The sequence below is a fragment of the Mesoplodon densirostris genome, chromosome 6, assembly GCF_025265405.1.
Source record: "Mesoplodon densirostris isolate mMesDen1 chromosome 6, mMesDen1 primary haplotype, whole genome shotgun sequence".
Classification (NCBI taxonomy): Eukaryota; Metazoa; Chordata; class Mammalia; order Artiodactyla; family Ziphiidae; genus Mesoplodon; species Mesoplodon densirostris.
The window spans coordinates 13,655,162-13,675,079 of NC_082666.1; the positions used below are offsets into that span (position 1 = coordinate 13,655,162).

The window sequence follows — 19,918 nt, forward strand, 5'->3', positions numbered from 1 at the left end:
AGAATAAGAGTCTTATGAGGTCCATTGTTATAAGAATATAAGATTGACCTATTTAACAGACACAGATATCACAGCCCGAATAATTTTTAAAAGACACACACAGGATAAGGAGGTGGGGTGTGTTAGGAACTAAATGACTTTCAGGAGCTTTAAATATGCTACTGCATTTAATTCATACTGAATTATACTAGATTAATTCTAGTGTAATTAGTATAATCTAGGTTAATTATATTTCATTTAATTCATACCGAACAGCCTAGGTTTTCTTAGCCTGAATTTACAGAGGAGGAAAGCAAAGCTCGGGGACTTAAGCAACTTGACCAAATCCTCACAGCTCCTTAACTAGCAGAGCACAGCCTGATTTGGACCACTGTGCTCTTCACGTTTTCTTTCTAACCCTTCCTGCCTCCACCGAGGACTGCAAGCCAGCAAGCCATCTCACCCCAAGCACAGCAGCACATACTTTCTCGGTTGTGTGTGAAAGTTCACTCTCAGCTTCCGCCAGCAGTCGGTCAGCCTCCCTGAGCTCTGCTCGACGTTTCAGGAGGGTCTTCTCGATGCACTCAATTTCATCTACAATATCTTCATGGTGCCTGAGTGATTTTTCTATTTCTAGTTCATTCATAAGACTCTCAACATTTCCATCAATGAAGTCTCTAAAAAAATCATATATACACACTCATCAAGAGATTTTAAACGTGACAGTATAGATACTTGTAGCCTAATGATAAAAAGAGGCACAATGATTTTCTAATTTTATATGAGAACGGACTGGACAGACAGCTACATCTGATTAAGTTCAATGTCTATGCTTACCTTTTTACTCAACATGGAATACTGTTGACAATAAGTGGATAATATGTATAATGTATGAGGCAGTTGTTTTGTCCTTTTAAATATAAAGATTATTTTTTCATCAGCACTTGGTCAAGACAATGCTGATACTTCAATTCTTCTGTGGTATAAAAATAAAACAAACCACTGCCTCAATAATCATCCATTCCCTCAAAACTATCCTAAGTTTCTACTAGAGTAAAATTATGGTGACGATATTTGACAAATCAGAAAGCGTAACACAGGACTTGGTAACTCAAGGTTAAAGTCAAAATTATTTGAAAACGGGACTATCATTGACAGAAAAACATGAAAATAAATTCATCAACATATTAACAGATTAATTCTTCTTTGAACATTTTTGTGTTATCCAAATTCCCTAAAATGATCATTTATTATACATTTATAACTAGGAAAAGTAGTGGTTCTCCCACTGCACTACACCCCCCTCAAAAAACTTCACCTCCCCCATATACACCTACAAAAATGAAATAACCATCCCCCAAGCCTTCAAACATCTAGTCCCAACCTCCTCTCAGTATGACCCTTGGTTTTCCCTGCCAGGTCTATCAGTCGCTCTTGCGTTTGCTCCTAGAAGGCAGAGACCATATCTCACTCACCTCTATGTACTCCACAGGTCTCCCCCCAACCCTGGTACCTGGGCCAGTCTGGCTTAAGGGACAAAAACTGGGGAACTGTCATAATTCATGGTCTAGTGCAGAAGATGGGCTTCTCCATAACTGACCCACGCAGCAGATACAAGCATTAGCTAACGGACCCTATGCCAGATGCTGGGGCACAGAGAGGGAGGCCCCGCTACTGCCCTTCTGGGTATCTTACAACATGGTCTGAACAACACTATGCCCAAGGTTGCCAACTCCAAACTGTGGGAGCCTGAGATGAGAAAGCTTTTCTGTCAGAGGGGATCCCTAACCTTCATCTGGAAAGACACACTGGAGTTAGGTGGGGGGAAGCCATTTCAGGCAAAGGACAGCATGTGCAAAGGTGGGGAGGCAGGAGAAAACGTGGTGCTCGGGGAAACCACAGCAAAGTGTAGGGCCAGAGTAAGTACCACGTGGGAGAGAAGGATAAAAAAGAGAGGTAGGGGGGCTTCCCTGGTGGCGCAGTGGTTGAGAGTCCGCCTGCCAATGCAGGGGACACGGGTTCGTGCCGCAGTCCGGGAAGATCCCACATGCCGCAGAGTGGCTAGGCCCGTAAGCCATGGCCACTGAGCCTGCGCGTCCGGAGCCTGTGCTCCGCAACGGGAGAGGCCACAACAGTGAGAGGCCCGCGTACCGCAAAAAAAAAAAAAAGAGGTAGGGTTCAGATCTTGGAGGGCAGTATGTATGCTGGTGGGAATGAGAGACACAGGGCAGTGTGCACAGTTAGATCTCCAGCCATGTTGAGGGTGGGATGGAGAGAAAGACACTAGACCTGGAAGGCCTGACCTAGGATGAGGATGACTAAAGGCCAGGGTAGTGGAGACGAAAGAAGGGGACCAGTTTGAGAGCTCTTTGTGTATAGAGTCAGTAGGACTTGGAGAGCAGCTGGATGCCTGGGGGAGTGAGGGAAAGGCAGGTGTTGAGGACACCCAGCGTGTTTTCAGCCAGGGTAACTGGGGAGGGGTGGCGGTTGTGCCATTCTCCAAGAGGGACTACAAGAGGAGCTGGTATGGATTATTGGCCAAAAGAACTTAGACTTGTACTGTCCCATATGATAATCACCACGTGGCTATTAAATTAACTCTGTTCCTCAGTTCTATTAGCTACATTTCAAGTACTCAATAGCCACATGTGGCTAAGGCTACTGTTTTGGATAGTACTCATCTAGAACATTCCCAAGATCACAGAAAGTTCTATTGGACAACACTGATTTAGGTTACCTTAATGAACTAATATCATATTCATCTGAATTATAAAGATAAAATGGCTAATAATTACTTTCGCTGTTGATGTTTCTGAATGGTTCTATGCAATTCTTCTACTTCATGCTCTAAGTCTCTCTTCTCTTGCAAAAGATCATCAATATTATGATGCAGTTCTTCTATTTCTTTCTCACACTGCTGCTTGGATACTCTCATCCACTGTTCCTGTTTCTTTGATTTTAAATGCTGTATTATATCTTCCAATCTAGAAACTTCATTCTCCTGAGCAAAGAAAGAAATGCAATACTGAAATACCACATGATGTTTCCCCTTCTTCCTGCCAAAAACTGAAATTCACAGTGATTAAAGTGGTATCTTTGACCTGATAATAGTGGTAGCTTCTAAGACTTCAGTATGAAAAGAAAAATTAAGTCAAGCCAATTTCTTCACGTGCCATAGATGAAACTGATGGACCAATAGATCTTATATGACTCTTCCATCAGTCCAGCTATGGCTGATAAACAGTCACCAAGCACCTCCTGTGGATAATGTCTGGCTCCAGAGTTCAGCATCTAGCAGAAGACACAGACAGAGGTCTCTCCCTCCTCTGCGCACGTGAGAGGAGTTGGCTGAGAAGGATGCCTAGAGGAAGTGGTGTTCTGCCTGGTTTTGAAGAATAAATGAAATAGGAAATGACTATGCTGAAGAAATAATGTGCAAATGTAGGGAGGTATAAAGGCACACCTGGGAAACTACAGGAACAGCCGGGTACTGGTGGAGAGTAAAAGAACCAACAGAATTGCTATGAAAACAGTGTGCACTGAAAAACTACAGGATAACACGAGTAACTACCATTTTTAACCATGTAAATATCCGCAGTCCCTCTGAAACTAGTCTGGCTTACTAAAATGGGGCTGGTGGCTTGGCACCCAGGTATCCTAGTCCTTTATCTTCCTCTCAATCTGCTGAGAGGAAAAGGAAAAAATAAAGAGCTCCAGGTGCCTTAAGTTTGAAGGAGGCCCTTGTAATGCATTTTATTTCTTTAAAACAAAAAAGTTATAAAGGAAGCTAGTGATTAGGAAGCAATCATTTCTTAGAATTTAGCCTAGAGGAAAATATGAAATACAGTAAAAATTTATACACAGTTAAATGAACTACACAGCCTACAAATAAAGAAATGTTATGCAGTCATAAAAATACTGCTTAAAAACACTTGTAAAACCATGGGGAAAATGCTTGTAACATTAAGTGGGAAAAACAGGGCACAAAATTATGTGCACAGTAAGTTAAGAACTATGAAAAGAAAGAAAGAATAATCATTAATTTCACCACCCAGAGATAACCCCCACCAAAACCTTACTGTATGCTGCTCTTACATGTGTTCATACACAAGCACACATAATATGTGTATGTACAGGTACAGGCACTAGTATGTGAATATGCCTATTCATACACATTAATATAGTACTTGTCAATAGAAAAATATATAAAAAGCTTTCTAAAAATGGCTATTTTCTGGACTGAAAGCATTTTTGTTATAAAATGGTTAAACCAGGTTCGTAGAATGGCCTGGTACCCTAACTCCTGTCCAGAACAGTGTTTTAATAAGAGGATGCTTGCTCAGTTCTAAACATCAGCCTTACAAACACACTTTCGGGATATAAGCCATGCATAAGTAGGTCGACTCATCAAGTATATAACCTTACGCAGTCTCCCATAGAAGCAGTGTGGATAGAGGTCTTGTGTCTTTCCACTTACTAAGTTATGGTGCTCCGGGACATTGCAGTGCAGCACGCCCATTGGGATGAGGGGGATGGAGAAGTTGGGGGGTGGAGGCCCATATACGATGGGGGCCCCAGCGGGAGGCGGGCCATAAACAACAGTGCCAGGGGTGAGAGGTTGGCTGTTGTTGGGCAAGGGAGGAGGTGGTGCGTACAGGGCCATGCCCTGGGGTACAGGAGAACCATCGGGAAACACGGTATACATCATGTATCCAGGAGGAGGCACAAATGGGCGGTCCTCTTGGTCATCCAGCTCGCTCTCTTCCTGGCTATCTCCTCCACTGTCTGCATCTTGAAACAAAAAAACAGAAGAGCGTTTTACTCCCATGGCTCACTAGGTAAACATGTTCAGTAGAGAATAGCAGCGTTTAGGCCAAGATACCAGAGATGTGAAAATAAAATTCTATAAAAAAGGTCAAAAGCAGTTTTGAAAAGTGGATCAAACAGGGATGCAAATTATTGTCACCAGGTGAAGTTGAGTTTTTCTTTTTTTTTTAAACGAATGAACTTTATTTATTTTTTTTAATCTAAAATTTATTTTTGGTTGCATTGGGTCTTCGTTGCTGTGAGCGGGCTTTCTCTAGTTGCGGTGAGCGGGGGCTACTCTGCGTTGTGGTGTGCGGGCTTCTCATTGCGGTGGCTTCTCTTGCTGCGGAGCACGGGCTCTAGGTGCATGGGTTTCAGTAGTTGCAGCATGTGGGCTCAGTAGTTGCGGCACTTGGGCCCTAGGGCCCGCAGGCTTCAGTAATTGTGGCACATGGGCTTAACTGCTCCGTGGCATGTGGGTCTTCCCGGACCAGGCATCGAACTGTGTCCCCTGCACTGGAAGGTGGATTCCTAACCACTGTGCCACCAGGGAAGTCCCTTGAGTTTTTCTTATACCTATCTGTTGTTTTTTTTCCATCTTCATTCCTTCATTCCTTCATTCAGCAACATTTGGGTGCCTGCTTCGTGCTACGTAAAAGACCAACACAGGAGTGCTGTGAGATACCACAGCTCCCAGCTTTACCACTATCAGGACACACAGCCTCTCTCAGGTGTTGGTTCTCTTACTTATCTCCCCTATAAGCAGGAACTAGGTTTTTTTTTCCCACTGATGAAGAAAGCCTAGCACACAGCAGGCACTCAATAAATAGTTCCTGAATGAACAAATTCTCAGAAGGTAACATTCCCATTTTACAGATTAACAGTCTCAGAGCGGCTAAATAATTCCCCTAGGATAACACAGTTACTTAGTGAAAGTGCCAGGATTTACCCCAGGTCTGACTCTTCCCCCTGGAGCTCTGGAAGACAGACCTGTAACACTTCATTTCAGTCGAGCTAATTCATGCCATAACACGAGGAAGTGAACTGCCACATTCCAGGAGTGGAGGTGAAGATGCCGCTCAGTCTGCCGGGAAAGGCAGGGAGGAGGAAGGGTCCAGAAAAGGAGTGTTGTTTGAGGACCCGGGTCTTGCTGAAGGATGAGTAGGAATAGGTTTGGGAGAGAAAGGAGGAAGCAGGACATTCTGAACAGAGGGTTCAAAACATGGAGGTGCGAGAAACGTGGCATGCAGTGGGTATGGCTGACATGTGGGAGTGATGGAAGGTGAGACAAGAGGCCGTTGGCCAAGACCAGGTCACAGAGGGCCTTGCAGAGCAAGCTAAGGAGTCTGGACTGTGTCCTACGGATTTCAGGGAACCAATAACAGGCAAGAGAAATGCAACTTCCCTCATGTAACTTACCTCTATTTGAACATGATTTATGTAACCCACTCCTGATGGGAGAATAAACCCAGTATCCTGAAGCAGGTGGAGGTGCACTGCGTTCCTTCCCATCCTGCCATGGTTTTCTAACAGGAGTTGAGGCTGCATACTTTAGGCCGACACCAGAGTCCTTGGTGGCCTGGGAACTGTGGCTGGAAACCTAAAATAAATGAGAGCAGAGCATACTATCTCTTAACAAATAAAAAGGCCGATGTGGAGAAATGTCGAAGTCTACAGCGAAGTTGAGAAAGAACTGGTTTCTTTTCATATATCGTAATTCTCATTTTTCACAGGCAGAAACGAGACGTGATTACGTGGCCATATAACCTGCATGGGTGTCAGCCTCCCGTCTCCCGTACTCATCTTTCCTGGTGGTTTCTCTTCTTTTGCCTAGTCCCTGATGGCCCAGCAACTAAGATCAAGGAAACAGGAGCTTTCAAGGGAAGCTGGGATATTAGTCTCCTGTTGTGCCAGAAGCTTGGAGTGGCTTTAGAGCTCTACTCTGTTACTCTCCCTCTCCTTTCAGTTGTAAGTCGACCCTCCAAACCCTCATCCAGCTCAGGCTTACAATGTTTTGCTCTAACCTATACTGCTTCCACCTGCAGCCCTGGCTGTGACACGGATGTCTGCTTCCCTTAGATTTCTGGGAGGAGGATTTCAGATTCTGCTTTTCGGGGTTCTGATTAAGTCTGAATGGCCCGGGGATCCTAGCGTGTGGGAGGTGCTTCTCCTGACTGCTGTTGTCAGCTGATTCTAGCAGGATGTTGCCCAGCCCCTCTGCTTTGGATAAGAGCCCCTTACAGTCCTCTCCTTCCTTCCCACATTCAGGCTGCAAGCCCTGACATTCTGCTCCCTGAACACCCCTCAATCCATCTCTGCTCTAGCTCCACTGCTCTGGCTCTGGCTTCTTCCATCCTTCACCCGAACAAGTTCAAACAGCCCCACGCAGAGTTCACCCACTACAAGTCTAGCCTCCACACTCTGCCTGATTATTCTTCCTAAACTACAGCTCTGATCATAGCACAGTCAACTGCAGTTTCTCAAGGCCTACATAATTAAGTGCAAGGGATTTTGAGGCCCTTTTTTTTTTTTAAACAAAAAAGCATGACCCCAATCTATGTTTTCTGTTTCACCTTTCACTGTTCCCATCCAGCCCTCCAGCCCCACGAGGGGCTAAGCCAACTCTCCTCTTCCTCACAAGCTGTTCCCTCCCTCCTGAAAGCCCATCCTTTGAGGGGGTGCTAAGTGCTGACTTCAAGCCCCTGTTTGGGAAGGCTTCTTCCCTAAACATCCCCATGAGGTAAATCTTTAACATTTCTCTGCAACTGGGGCACGGAAGTCCAGTCTGGTGTCACATGCATGTCACTGTTTCATAATTACATTGGTGTGCTTGTCTTCCCCACCAGCCCATGAGCTCTTTGAGAGCAGGGGCTATATGATGCATCATGGTTCCCCACCAAAGCCTTGTACTTGACCTAGACCTCAGTAAGTACTGAATGAATGTGTTAAAAGGAAATGCAATCCAGGTGCCTATTTTTCTGTCTGAGACTCTATAATTCTACTGCCATTTTCAAAAGGCTCTCTGGGCTCAAGTCACTTAATCTACCCTTATAGGATCCTTGTTCAGGGACCCCACACATACCACCTGAGCATGAGTGGGCAACTGCCACATTGCTTGGGAATGCCCTATTTCCATCTCACACAGCACAAAGTACTTAAGAACCTCAATGCATGGCTTAGCCTAGATATGTTGTTCTTGAGACCTGATCACAGATTTAGGGAAGGCAACACCGTCACACTTGCTTAAAGAAAATTTAGTATATATTCCCAGCACCACAGACTTCCTACTTTTGATGATGATGGTGGTGGCATAAAGTACCAATAGCCTCGTCTTTTGAAAGGATCTGCCAGGCTGCTGATGTAATCATTCTGATAAGAAACTTCACGTCGGAGTTCAGCAATTTCTTCCAAAACATTTTCAAAGCCTCCTCTGTTATCTGTAAAAGGAAAGCCATTCTGTGAAGTTGGGTATGAAATCATCTACTTCCTCTCTCTCTCAAAATACAAAAGTGATTCCACGAGAGCCAATGACTTTTATCAGTTCCTCAAAGCTGCCGTTCAGCCTGTCCTTTGGTAATAAATTTTTGTTGGCACTTAAAGAGGATAGACATATCCTACTGCTGTTCACTTATAAAGTGAGCCAGAGAAAGAACAGATTTGTAAACATTATTTCTTTTGAAAATACAAAAATAAACCTCTCTTTGTAATCAAGTCCCTTGATACTGTACTTACTTAAATTTAAAAAAGTGCTTTATTTATTAAGCTAATTATCACAGCTCTATAAATCGAGCATGGAATTGATCTGTAACAGTTAAATAAATTTGCTAAAGGTAAAAAACAAACACGATGATTTAATTTTAGAACTACAAAACCACTACCAAAATCAAAGCCCAATACCTTACCAGCCCCAGTGAGGTCTAGTAAATTCCGCAGTCTTACGATCTCTTTCCTTTGTCTCTCCATGGTCTCATTCAGTTTTTCGATTTCTAGCACCTGTGAGTTTGCTCCTCTGGTGCCTACTTCTACTTTCTCCATCTCAGTTCGAAACTATTAAAAAATCACACATACAAAGTTGTCAGTGAATATTCTTTCCCAGATGCATGTCTCCTTGCAGTAAGATTATAATTCTATAATTTTTTTACTTATACTTTACTAATGAGGAACTGCATTACTCCTTACATTTAAACCATGCAATGCCTGGCACACAGCAGAGAATCAAGGACTGATTCAGTCTTTTAGGAACTGATAAGTACCCAATAAGGAGGTGGTCTCATGGGGGTACCAGCACTGACCTGCTCCTCTTTATCCCTGAGGAGATTCTGCAGGAGTTCGATCTCTGCTTCTGCTCGGGTCAGATCCCTGGCGGCTTGTGCTGCCTTTCTGCTGAACCTCTCTGCTTCCTGCAGCTCCTACGGGGACGGAGGTGTGAGAAAGGCACCACTGCTATTGCAGGCTGCCCTCTTTCTTTCTTTCTTTCTCAGAATGAGTCCTCTGCTTTCATCAGATCGCCCGCCTGGCTACCCCATGCACCCGTAGTGCCAAGTCCCACCTTATCTGTGCTGTTCCTATGATTTGGCAGCTCACTCTGGCACTCTTTGGGGGCCAAGTGGGCAGGGTTCCGCATCAGGAAGAGCAAGGACTAACTGTTTCTTCTCTGTTCTACAGTCTTCCGTGACTGGTGTCTCTGAGGACCCCCATGGTTAGATTTTCCCTCCTATGACTTACTGTCTTAATCTCATAGCATTTGCATATTATAAAGACTATAAGAGACTTATCTCAGTCAGGAGTCAAAATAACCCTGTGAAGCGACATATTATCATCAGACTGCACACGATGACAAAGACAAAAAGTTGAGGTTCAGAAGGGTTATACAGCGAGCCTTGAAGACCTCTGTTTGGATGTGTATTGACAGGTGCCTCCCTAAGCAGAGACCCCTACGCTTTGAGATTAGGATAGTATGTTTCATTTGATGGCTCCTTTGGGACTCAATAGAGTACAGGACCCATGGTAGGGTTGTGACGGGGGAAATACAATCTTCAGGTCTGAAGAGGAACAGACAACTTTATGGTGGTTTATAAAAGAGCCAAAGTCTATAACAAGAGATCAATAATACAAGTTGCTATGTTTTTCGACAGGGGCAGCCCTGGTGGAAACTTGTTCTGTGCGTGGGGACTCACCTCTGCGCGCTCCTGGTTAATTTTCATAACGGTTCCATGAAGGGACTTGAGCTGGTCTTTGGCAGTGGTGAGCTCAGCTGTGGCCAGCTTATCAGAGGCGGCCACAGCTTTCTTTAGTTTCTTCAGTTCTTTATCTAAACCAAGAAACTGTGCCTGAGATTTGGCATCTTCAAGTTTCTTCTAAAATAAAAGAAACACTAATTAAGGAGATGAATCATTTGGTAGCAGTGAATTAAGACATAAGCCCCATGAGGGCAGGGACTCTGTTCACACACCCCACGCTAAGAACCATACCTGGTACTCAGCAGGTGCTCCTGAGTGAATAAATAAATAACAACATCTCAAAGCTGTATGATAACTTAGAATGAAATCAGTATACTTAGTCAAGAATCTTCGTGATCATAAATCCATTCATTTGTTGTAGAAACATTTCTTGGCGCCATCACCAAGCAATGGGCCCGCCCCTTGTGATCGTGGAGTCAGGCGCTGGGCATAGGGTGGTAAACAAAAGACTTGGCTGCTGCCCTCAAGGAGCTTATGAGAGACATGTATTAAACAAACACTCAGACAAATGTGTAACTAACACTGTGATCACTGCTATCCAGGGACAGAACAAGGTACTATGTGAGAGGCCAGCAGGGGAGACCTAGATTGCTGGGGGGAGGGCTTTCAGGAAGAAGAACGGGAGAGGGGCATGGTCCAGGAGAAGGAATGGCCAGGAGGGAAGACAAAACTTGGGAAGTCTCAGGAACTGAAAGAAGCAGCACGGTAAGAAAAGGAGAGAGCTCAACAGAGGCGAATCATGCAAGGGCTCAGAGGCTGAAGAATTTTTGCCTTTATCCTAAAGACAACAGAAGCTGCTGGAGACAAGGGGAGATGGGGAGGGACTGACAAGAGCCTATTCACGTTTTTGGAAGAGCGTGTTGGCTGCTCTGTGGAGCAGGTCATGAGTGGAAGTGGGGGACTGTCAGGTGGCCACAGCAGTTGTCCAGAAGTGAGATGATGGCTGGATGAGGGTGGTGGCACTGGAGAAGGACAAAGTGCAAATATTCCAGAGAGATTTTGGAGGCAGACTCAATAATACTTGGGAACTGATGGGTTCTCAGTGAAGCACGAAGCAAGTCATTCACTGGGGCTGGGAGAAGGGAGAGGGTAGGTGTGAGACGTGAGAAGGTACGAAACAGTGCAGCAAGGGAATGAGCTTACCAGAGAAAAGGGTAATGCTGCCCATTTGAGGCTGGCAAACATTTATAGTGTTACTGCTATGCCTGGATGGGTGACTTTTTTCTTCAGGAATACTTAGCCATGGGTGCAGGGCTAAAGAAAGCAGATAGCTGCAGTTTTGTCATAGAAGATAGGAGAAAAGAGCAAGGGATCTGAGGATATTTGCAAAAAAGAGCGATAGTGGGAGACCATGGAATTTAAGTTGGACAAGGAAGAAAGTAAAGACAGGAAAGCCTAACACACAGAAAAGGTGGGGGTAATGCACTGGGATTATCAAGAAGGTTGAAAACCTGTCAGCATGACTCAGCCCAATAGCATTTAAGCCCCACCTAACTGACTCTCAAGTCACTCCTTACATCCCAATTCTCTTGCTTCCATCTAGCATGGCACCCTTGTCTCAGGCTCTTGATTCGATGACATGCATCTAGGTCTCTCTAGGTCAGGTCCACCTCTGGACCAGCAATGCAGCCAGAGGTGACCGTGGATCACACCCCTCTCAGCTGCCCCATTGCTGGGTGCAGGACCCTGGCAGTGGGGACTCATACGTCTCCTTCCTAGTCTTGCCCACCTTCTTCTCTAACTCTTGGAGTTGGGCCAGAATTCTCTCCTTCTCTTCATCAGCTTCCTGAAGTTGGAGATCTGTAAGGCCTTGGATTTCCTCCATACTTTTTAGATTTTCTTGTAAATAGTGAATTTCATTCTCTAACTGCTGAATTCTTGCTTTGTGTTGCCTCTTGTTAAAATTAATCTGTGAAGAAATCAAGTTTCAAAGATGATTTTTAAGCAAAATATGTTTTGAGCAAAATAAAAACCTTCTAGAGAATTATATTTCATTTTACTAAAGAGTAAAATGAAATGCTGTGCTAATGAGTTACTGGGGATGGCTTTATCACAACTGTCCTCTAGCATCCATTTTAATGTTTGCCTGATCATTAAAATAATTACATCAAAAACTCAGATTCTGGCACTATACTACACTCTAGTGATGTTGTATTATCCACTTGCACGTTAAGAAACATCTCTCACTTGCTTCCAAAACAAGGAAAACACAGTGTCACAAAGAAGCGTGACTTTGACAGCAGTAACCACATTTAGAGTTGAATTTTAGTCACACCTAGTTTGACTTATTAGGAGTGAAACTAACAACAATTACACTGTATTTTAAAAAATTATACCTTTATTAATTATACCTTAATAAAGGTATACCTTATAAAGGTATACCTTTATTAAGGTATAATCTACATTAACAGACACTCTTTTCTTTCTTTTTTCTTTTTTTTTTTGGCTGTGCCACACGGCTTGTGGGATCTTAGTTCCCCATCAGGGATCGAACCCTGGCCCTGGGCAGTGAAAGCAAGAAATCTTAACCCCTGGACCACCCAGGAATTCCCTACATTGTATTTACATGAGAAAGGAAGCATTGTAATTTGCTGAAAAATATGAATGTTTTCTAAACACTTCCCTCTAGCTGCCTCTTGCCCTTCTCTTACTCTTGCTTCAAGGGCTCTCTCACAGGCCTGCCTGAACTCTTCTTGTCCGCTGGCCAGCTTCTCCTGATGCAGAGCCACTTCTTCTTGGAGTTTTCTCTCTCTTACTTGAGCTTCCTCTTTTTCCCACTGGGAACGTGTAAGGATTTCACTGAACTGTTTCTGCAAATCAGCGAGACTTTTCCCTAAGACATCAGAAGGACTATGGATTCTGGTAAGGGAGGGAAAAAAAATGGTATAAGTGTGACATTTTATTTTTGATGCTGGATGCTGGGTGCAAACATGCCGGTAACATTAGTGCAGAAGTAAAAAGAGTTGTGAGGAATGGGACTGGTGTCAATCCGTAGCAAATTACTGTGCACCTCCTGAGTGCAAATCATTGTTTTATTAAATGACTGTTGCCACTCTGAAAGCACAGGCTCCTGTCAGGCTAACAATGTGTGTTCAAAGAATAAATGTCCATTTCATATATTCAAATTAGCCTCAGTTTTCTTTTGATATTTGTTTTCTATTTAAAATGCATAATGTGACTCTATTTCCTGACCATCTGCAGAAAGCTTTCAAGAACAAGTTACTCGTAAAGTCTTTGTGTTTTTTAAATTAAATAATACCAAAAAGTATAAAAGATTAAAAAAATCAGTGACAGGCAACTTGAATTAAGCAACCTGTGTCTCAATCATGGTAATATGATAAGGGAAAAGGGAAACCTTACAAAAGAACTCAGCCATTAACAGTAGTTGGAAAGGTGATTTCATCATTGAACCCCACATTCACAACTCAGCCCACTCTCTACCTGGAGGTCTTGATTTTCCATTACCTCATCTCCCCAGCTCCTGATTTCAGTTTTCTCCTTAGCTCATCTACACGAGCTGCCACTTCTTCTGGATGAATCAAACCATCAACTACATGGTTAAGGTGATTCTGGAAATCTTTAAGTTGCTGTTTTAACAGGTTATTGTCATCCTGTGGAGGGGGTAAAATGGAGAGGGGTAAAAATTACCAAACCAAAATAAAAAACACACCCAAATACACACACACAGCCCATATTATTTACCATATAACAGTTCCAGTCAACTCCCTTTACCAGTTTTTTTAAAAACCCTTTGCACTATGGCCAACAATACCTGAATCTATTGATTAATCCGAAGTCACAAAAGACACAAACAGGCATTATGATGTGTCCTGATGTGATGCAAAAAAGAAGTACGTATGAACACTACCTAAGACTGTCTTCTTGCCAAAGAGTAAATAACTTGAACCTGAATAAGCCTCCATATGTGACATAAGAACATGTTAATCAATGCCATGGGGATGCAACCACCAAAATCTAGACTATGGGAAACTCTACAGGACAAAGACCTGGTTTTCTTTAGTATGTAACAAAGAGAAAAAAAAGAGCAAAACTATAGATTACAGGAGACAAGAGTCAAGTCATCCAAATGCAATGTGTGCACATTATTTGGATTCTGATTCCAACATAACACTTCCAAAAAATTTATAATTTGAACATTTTGTATACTTAAGGTATTTGACAATATTAGGGAGTTATTGTAATTTTTTTTTTTGCGGTACGCGGGCCTCTCACTGCTGTGGCCTCTCCCGTTGTGGAGCACAGGCTCCGGACGCACAGGCTCAGTGGCCATGGCTCACGGACCCAGCCGCTCCATGGCATGTGGGATCTTCCCGGACCGGGGCAGGAACCCGTGTCCCCTGCATCGGCAGGCGGACTCTCAGCCACTGCGCCACCAGGGAAGCCTGGGAGTTATTGTAATTTTAAGGTGTAACGATAGTATCCGTGTTTATGCCTCTTTTTTTTTTTGGCCATGCTGCATGGCTTGTGGGATCACAGTTCCCTGACCAGAGATTGAAGCCGGGCCATAGCAGTGAAAGCTCGGAATCCTAATAACCACTAGGCCACCAGGGAACTACCCTATGCTTCTTTTTTAAAGCCTTATTTTTTAGAGATACATACAATAGTACAGTATTTACAGATAAAATCAGATGTTTTAGATTTACTTCAAAATAATTCAGTGTGTGAACAAGTGTGAGGCGTGAGGTGTGGAGGGTATTATAGATGAAATAAGACTGGCCATGTGTTACAGATGAAGTAAGATAGTCCATGTGTTGAAACTGTTGAAGATGAGTGATACATACATAAGGATTCATTTTAGTATTCTACTTATATATATGCTTGAGAATATATATAATTCAAACTTAGAAAAAACAAAAACAAAAAACACCTTCCCATAATACTCAGCTTTATCTGCCAATCAACTGAAAAATGCAACATCTAATACTGAAGTTCTCTAATAGCTTACAATTCTCTGTGGGAGTATTTGTTATATGCTAGGATATTTTCACTAAGAAACTAATGAACATAACTAGACCCCAGAATTAAATCCAGACAGTACCTCTTTCAAGTAAAAAGAAACTGCTAAAATTTCTCTAAATTGTACAGAAAAATAGTTCTATATCCTAAGCTATTGACTATATTCCCCTGAATACCTATATTCTACTTAAGTGATTTTCTTCAAACTTGGTATAACATTGGGTTTTTTGTTTTTTGGGTTTTTTTTTTTAACACTGTTAACTAAATTGGAGAATGAGCATTGCAATGAACGTGCCTGTCCACCCACATTTGCACTACTTTCTAATCCTGGCCACAGGTGATCTGACCCAAGGACAGCCAATCCACTGACTAGCCAGAAAACAAGTTCTCTCCCTCTCCAAAATGTGAACCAAGATCCAGTCCAGCAAGTCTCTATGAGAGCTAGACCTGTAAAGTTACGCGAGCCTGGGGCTGGGGTTGATGCTGGGCCAAAATGCAATGCCTGGGGAGACAGAGAAGGAGAAATGAGAGCCGCACAGGCCCTGGAAGGTTAACAGAGCAGCTCTGGTCACCAGCAAGCTGCCTGTCTCCTTCCTTGAGCTAGTATTAGTAGGTTTTGGTTCACTGCAACTAAATGATTTCTGACAAAGATAAATGTAGAGTGAGTTTAACTTGTACTCTGCATCAGGAGGTCAGTAGGCCAAGTAACCAAAGGACCTAGTTCCAACTAAGGTAGTCTTACAGCATGGACCAGCATTCTGGAAAGCTGACCTCAATTTCTACCTGGAGAGAGACCCCTGAAGTCCTTTTCTTTAATAGATGTGTACTGAAGTATTTATGGTTGAAATAAAGATGTATGAGATTTTCTTTAAAATATTCCAGCAAAAAAAAAATGTGGATTAACTGAAATAAGAACAGCAGAATGTTGACAATTGTTTAAGCTGAGTAAACCAAAGGGCATAAGGCTATCTTCTCTCTGATTTTGTGATTATTTGAAAATTTCCAAGGTAAAAATAAAAAATAATAATCCAGTGAACACCCAATACATACACACAACACACACAAGAATGGAAAACATGTATATCTTTTATGATATTTACTTCAGAAGCTGAAATGATAGCAGTAAAAATTAAATTCTAGGTAACTAGATTTTCTTTTCTTTTTTTTTTTTTTGTGGTACGCGGGCCTCTCACTGCTGTGGCCTCCCCCGTTGCGGAGCACAGGCTCCGGACGTGCAGGCCCAGCGGCCATGGCTCAAGGGCCCAGCCGCTCCACGGCATGCGGGATCCTCCTGGACCGGGGCATGAACCTGTGTCCCCTGCACCAGCAGGCGGACTCCCAACCACTGCACCACCAGGGAAGCCCTAACTGGATTCTCTTAAACTTTGAGAAAAAAAATATTCAAGGCATTGGAAGAAGAGAGAGAGAATTTGGGTGAGTTTAGTCTTATTTGTCACAAACCCCCCTAGATGAATTTTTGGAGCCTTCCCCCAAACCACAGTAACTCTGCCCCTTGATTTCTGATGAAGTATAACAGCTGCCACCTCGGTCAGCTAAGTGACCCCTGTCCTCACAGATCTGGAAACCTACGTGTTGATCCAGGTACTTGTTTGTTCAGACATGTGTCCTCTTTGAGAGCGTTTAATTACCTGGAAAATCCTGTCCACTTGCTTCTTAGGCAGTTTGTTGGGCAGATTATTGTGACAATAGCTATAAAAATAGTCTGCCAAAGAAAACTCTCATAAATGTAAAATGACTGCATTTTTAATGACATTCCTTCTGAGAAGGAGACTGAAAACTTTACAATTAAGAAGTTCTAGTTAAATTCCTGGATAATTACAAAGATATTTCAGTGGAAGAAGAATGCATCAATCTTATAATTTTAGCTCAGTCTGGTAACAAAGCCGCTTCTAGCGGAAATGCAAGGTACTGCTGTCCCCCCTGAGTTTACCTAGTGTTCTCTGTTTCCCATCGACACTGCCTCTATCTCTTAGCACCATAATAACAACACAAAGGATATGCATATTAATAATCTTAAAATGATCGCAACAGAGGCTATGGTACTATCCCATCCAGAATTCCTTTTTTCTAATAACTCAAGTAGCTTACTACATATATGAGCAGGTTGTGAAGTATCTGACATAAAGATGGCAACATCTTTGGGTGTCCCATATAAGAATGTATTGGGAGCCAATAAGTCTCTACCTGCAGCTGTTTAAGTTGGGTACGGAGCTCACTATTTTCTTGTTCCTTTTCTTCTGAGAGCTGGGCTTTTCCGAGTGCATTCTTGAGGGCTTGCTTTTCTTTCTCAAGTTCTGTTTGAACAGCTGATTGTTCCAACTATTGCCATAGGAAGCGATGATACAAAAAAAGTAAAATAGCAATAATTTATGATCTAATAAGGCATAAATAAATTTACATACACATGTAATCCCTTGGGAGCTTTGGTTTTATAACGACTCAGTTTTACATTTGTACCCCCAAGTTTAAAAGCCCAAGGTAAGCTTTTCACACGCCTCCTTACACTATTAATACATAAGGAAGAGCAAGCATCAGAATCAGCTCAGCCCAGGTACGCCAATTCAGAATCTCCAGGAGTGAGCCTAAATACCTACCTTTAAAAGCTCTGTGAGTGATTCAACAGTTACTGCTCTCTTTCCCCTTAGACCAATATTTCTCACACTGTGGTCCTCAAATACCTGCATCAAAATCACTTTCTGCACCTGTTAAAAATACAGATGCCTGGACTCCCTCTCAGACTTGATGGGCCAGAATTTCTAGGCAAGGCCCAGGAATCTGCATTTAACAGGCATCACAAGTGATTTCATATAACTAAAGGGTCCCACTCATAGATCTGTAAATCAGAGAGAGAAGATCTGTTATGCTCCACAATCTCGATGTGTGGTTTGAAGACCAATCCTGGTAGTCCTGATGCAAGGAAAGGAATGTCCCTTTCAATACCATATGAATTTGTGAAAAGGCCAGGCTGCTGTAATATTTTTGTCAAGACTTAAAAGAAAAAAAAAAAAGGACAATGGAAGTACAAAAGACAATGGATTTTAAGCCAGTAAGGGCTGGCTTAAAAACTTTTGAAAGAAGAAAATTTATTTCAAAGGAGATGCTAACCAGAAATTGTATTTACTATTATTTTAAAATATGTATTTACTGTTATTTTAATTGTTTCCGTCCCAACCTCTTGTTTTCTACACTCTGATCAGGTCAACTACAGTTTTAGAAAACTTGGTACTCTTAAGAAATATAACACTGACAACTGGCAAATGGTCATTTGATATCATTTGGTATCTAATGTAAAGGACCACAAAGTAATATAATTACTATAATAAGCCTATTTTTATATCCTTTTCTAATCATATGAATGCCATTTTACATGAATTCCTGGGATTCAAACTATCTTATTTTTTTAAATAATTAATTAATTTTAAATTATAGTTGATTTACAATGTTTCAGTATACAGCAAAGTGATTCAGTTACATAAATATATATCTATTCTTTTTCAGATTCTTTTCCATTATAGGTTATTATCAATACAAGATATTGCATACAGTTCCCTGTGCTATATAGTAGGTCCTTGTTGTTTCCCTATTTTATATACAGTAGTGTGTATATGTTAATCCCAAATTCCCAATTTATCCCTCCTCCCCCCTTTCCCCTTTGGTAACCACAAATTTGTTTTCTATGTCTGTGAGTCTATTTCTGTTTTGTAAATAAGTTCATTTGTATCATTTTTTTAGATTCCACATATAAGTGATATCATATGATATTCGTCTTTCTCTGTCTGACTTACTTCACTTAGTATGATAATCTCTGGGCCCATCTAGGTTGCTGCAAATGGCATTATTTCTTTTTTTTTTTTTTTTTTACAGCTGAGTAATATTCCACTGTATATAAGTACCACATCTTCTTTATCCATACATATGTCGATGGACATTTAGGTTGCTCCCATGTCTTGGCTATTGTAAATAGTGCTGCTATGAACATTGAGGTCCATGTATCTTTTCAAATTAAGTTTTCATCTTTTCCAGATATATGCCCAGGAGTGGGACTGCTGGATGATACGGTAACTCTATTTTTAGTTTTTTAAGGAACCTCCACTTCTCCATAGTGGCTGCATGAATTTACATTCCCCTAACAGTGTAGGAGGGTTTCCTTTTCTCCACACCCTCTCCAGCATTTATTATTTGTAGATGATGGCCATTCTGACCAGTGTGAAGTGGTACCTCATTGTAGTTTTGATTTGCATTTCTCTAATAATTAGCGATGTTGAGCATCTTTTCATGTGCCTGTTTCAAACTATCTTATTTTATTTAACTTTCATCCAGTTAGAACCTATTGACCCTCCCCATGTGCCAGGCACTGAAACAGGCATCTACAATCTGGGCATTCACTGTGCTCTGAGTCTAGCAGGAGAGACAGACAATCTAAACATGATTTCATACACAAGCTAAAATGCTTTGACTGAGCACAGGTTAAAGGAAAATCAAAGTAGAGTCCTGAATCCAGATTTTCAGTAGGCATAACAGAAGGTGAGGGCGGGCTTCCTGGAGGAAGATGCAACCCATTTGGCTAATAGCTAAACAAAACTGTATTTTAATGTGATCAAGAATATATTATAACTGGCCTCTGTCTTCCTCTCTGCCCTTATCTCTCACTCTCATTCCCTACTCCTCTTCTAGCTCCTGGCATACTGGAGGCATACTTTCAGCACTTGAAATGCATTAAGCTCTCTCTCCTTGCCTCTCTGCCTAGAACACATCCCTTACCTCTACCTTCTCACCTCTGCTCCCTCTGCACAGCCAAATCCTAGTTCCCCTTGAAGTCTCGGCTGAAACACCATTTCCATAGGGCAGTCTTCCCTGACCACCACTGCCCTAGCACAGAACCCTATCGTTTTCTT

General features: G+C 42.2%; 1 protein-coding gene across 6 annotated transcripts in view; it reads right to left on the reverse strand.

Moving 5' to 3' along the window:
- The window catches only part of CNTRL (centriolin), an 84,392-nt gene that overhangs the window by 21,215 nt on the left and 43,259 nt on the right, over nucleotides 1-19,918 (reverse strand). For 5 of the 6 annotated variants that reach the window (XM_060100580.1, XM_060100581.1, XM_060100584.1 and 2 more), the window contains 12 exons: nucleotides 17,208-17,342; nucleotides 13,491-13,636; nucleotides 12,677-12,884; nucleotides 11,755-11,934; nucleotides 9,963-10,142; nucleotides 9,078-9,194; nucleotides 8,688-8,832; nucleotides 8,074-8,222; nucleotides 6,205-6,385; nucleotides 4,457-4,770; nucleotides 2,775-2,980; nucleotides 464-656 (listed from right to left, as the gene is read on the reverse strand). In XM_060100580.1, the coding sequence (XP_059956563.1) occupies nucleotides 464-656; nucleotides 2,775-2,980; nucleotides 4,457-4,770; nucleotides 6,205-6,385; nucleotides 8,074-8,222; nucleotides 8,688-8,832; nucleotides 9,078-9,194; nucleotides 9,963-10,142; nucleotides 11,755-11,934; nucleotides 12,677-12,884; nucleotides 13,491-13,636; nucleotides 17,208-17,342 (2,154 nt within the window). The remainder of the gene's footprint in view (nucleotides 1-463; nucleotides 657-2,774; nucleotides 2,981-4,456; nucleotides 4,771-6,204; nucleotides 6,386-8,073; nucleotides 8,223-8,687; nucleotides 8,833-9,077; nucleotides 9,195-9,962; nucleotides 10,143-11,754; nucleotides 11,935-12,676; nucleotides 12,885-13,490; nucleotides 13,637-17,207; nucleotides 17,343-19,918) is intronic. The other variant, XM_060100583.1, reaches the window with a different exon arrangement.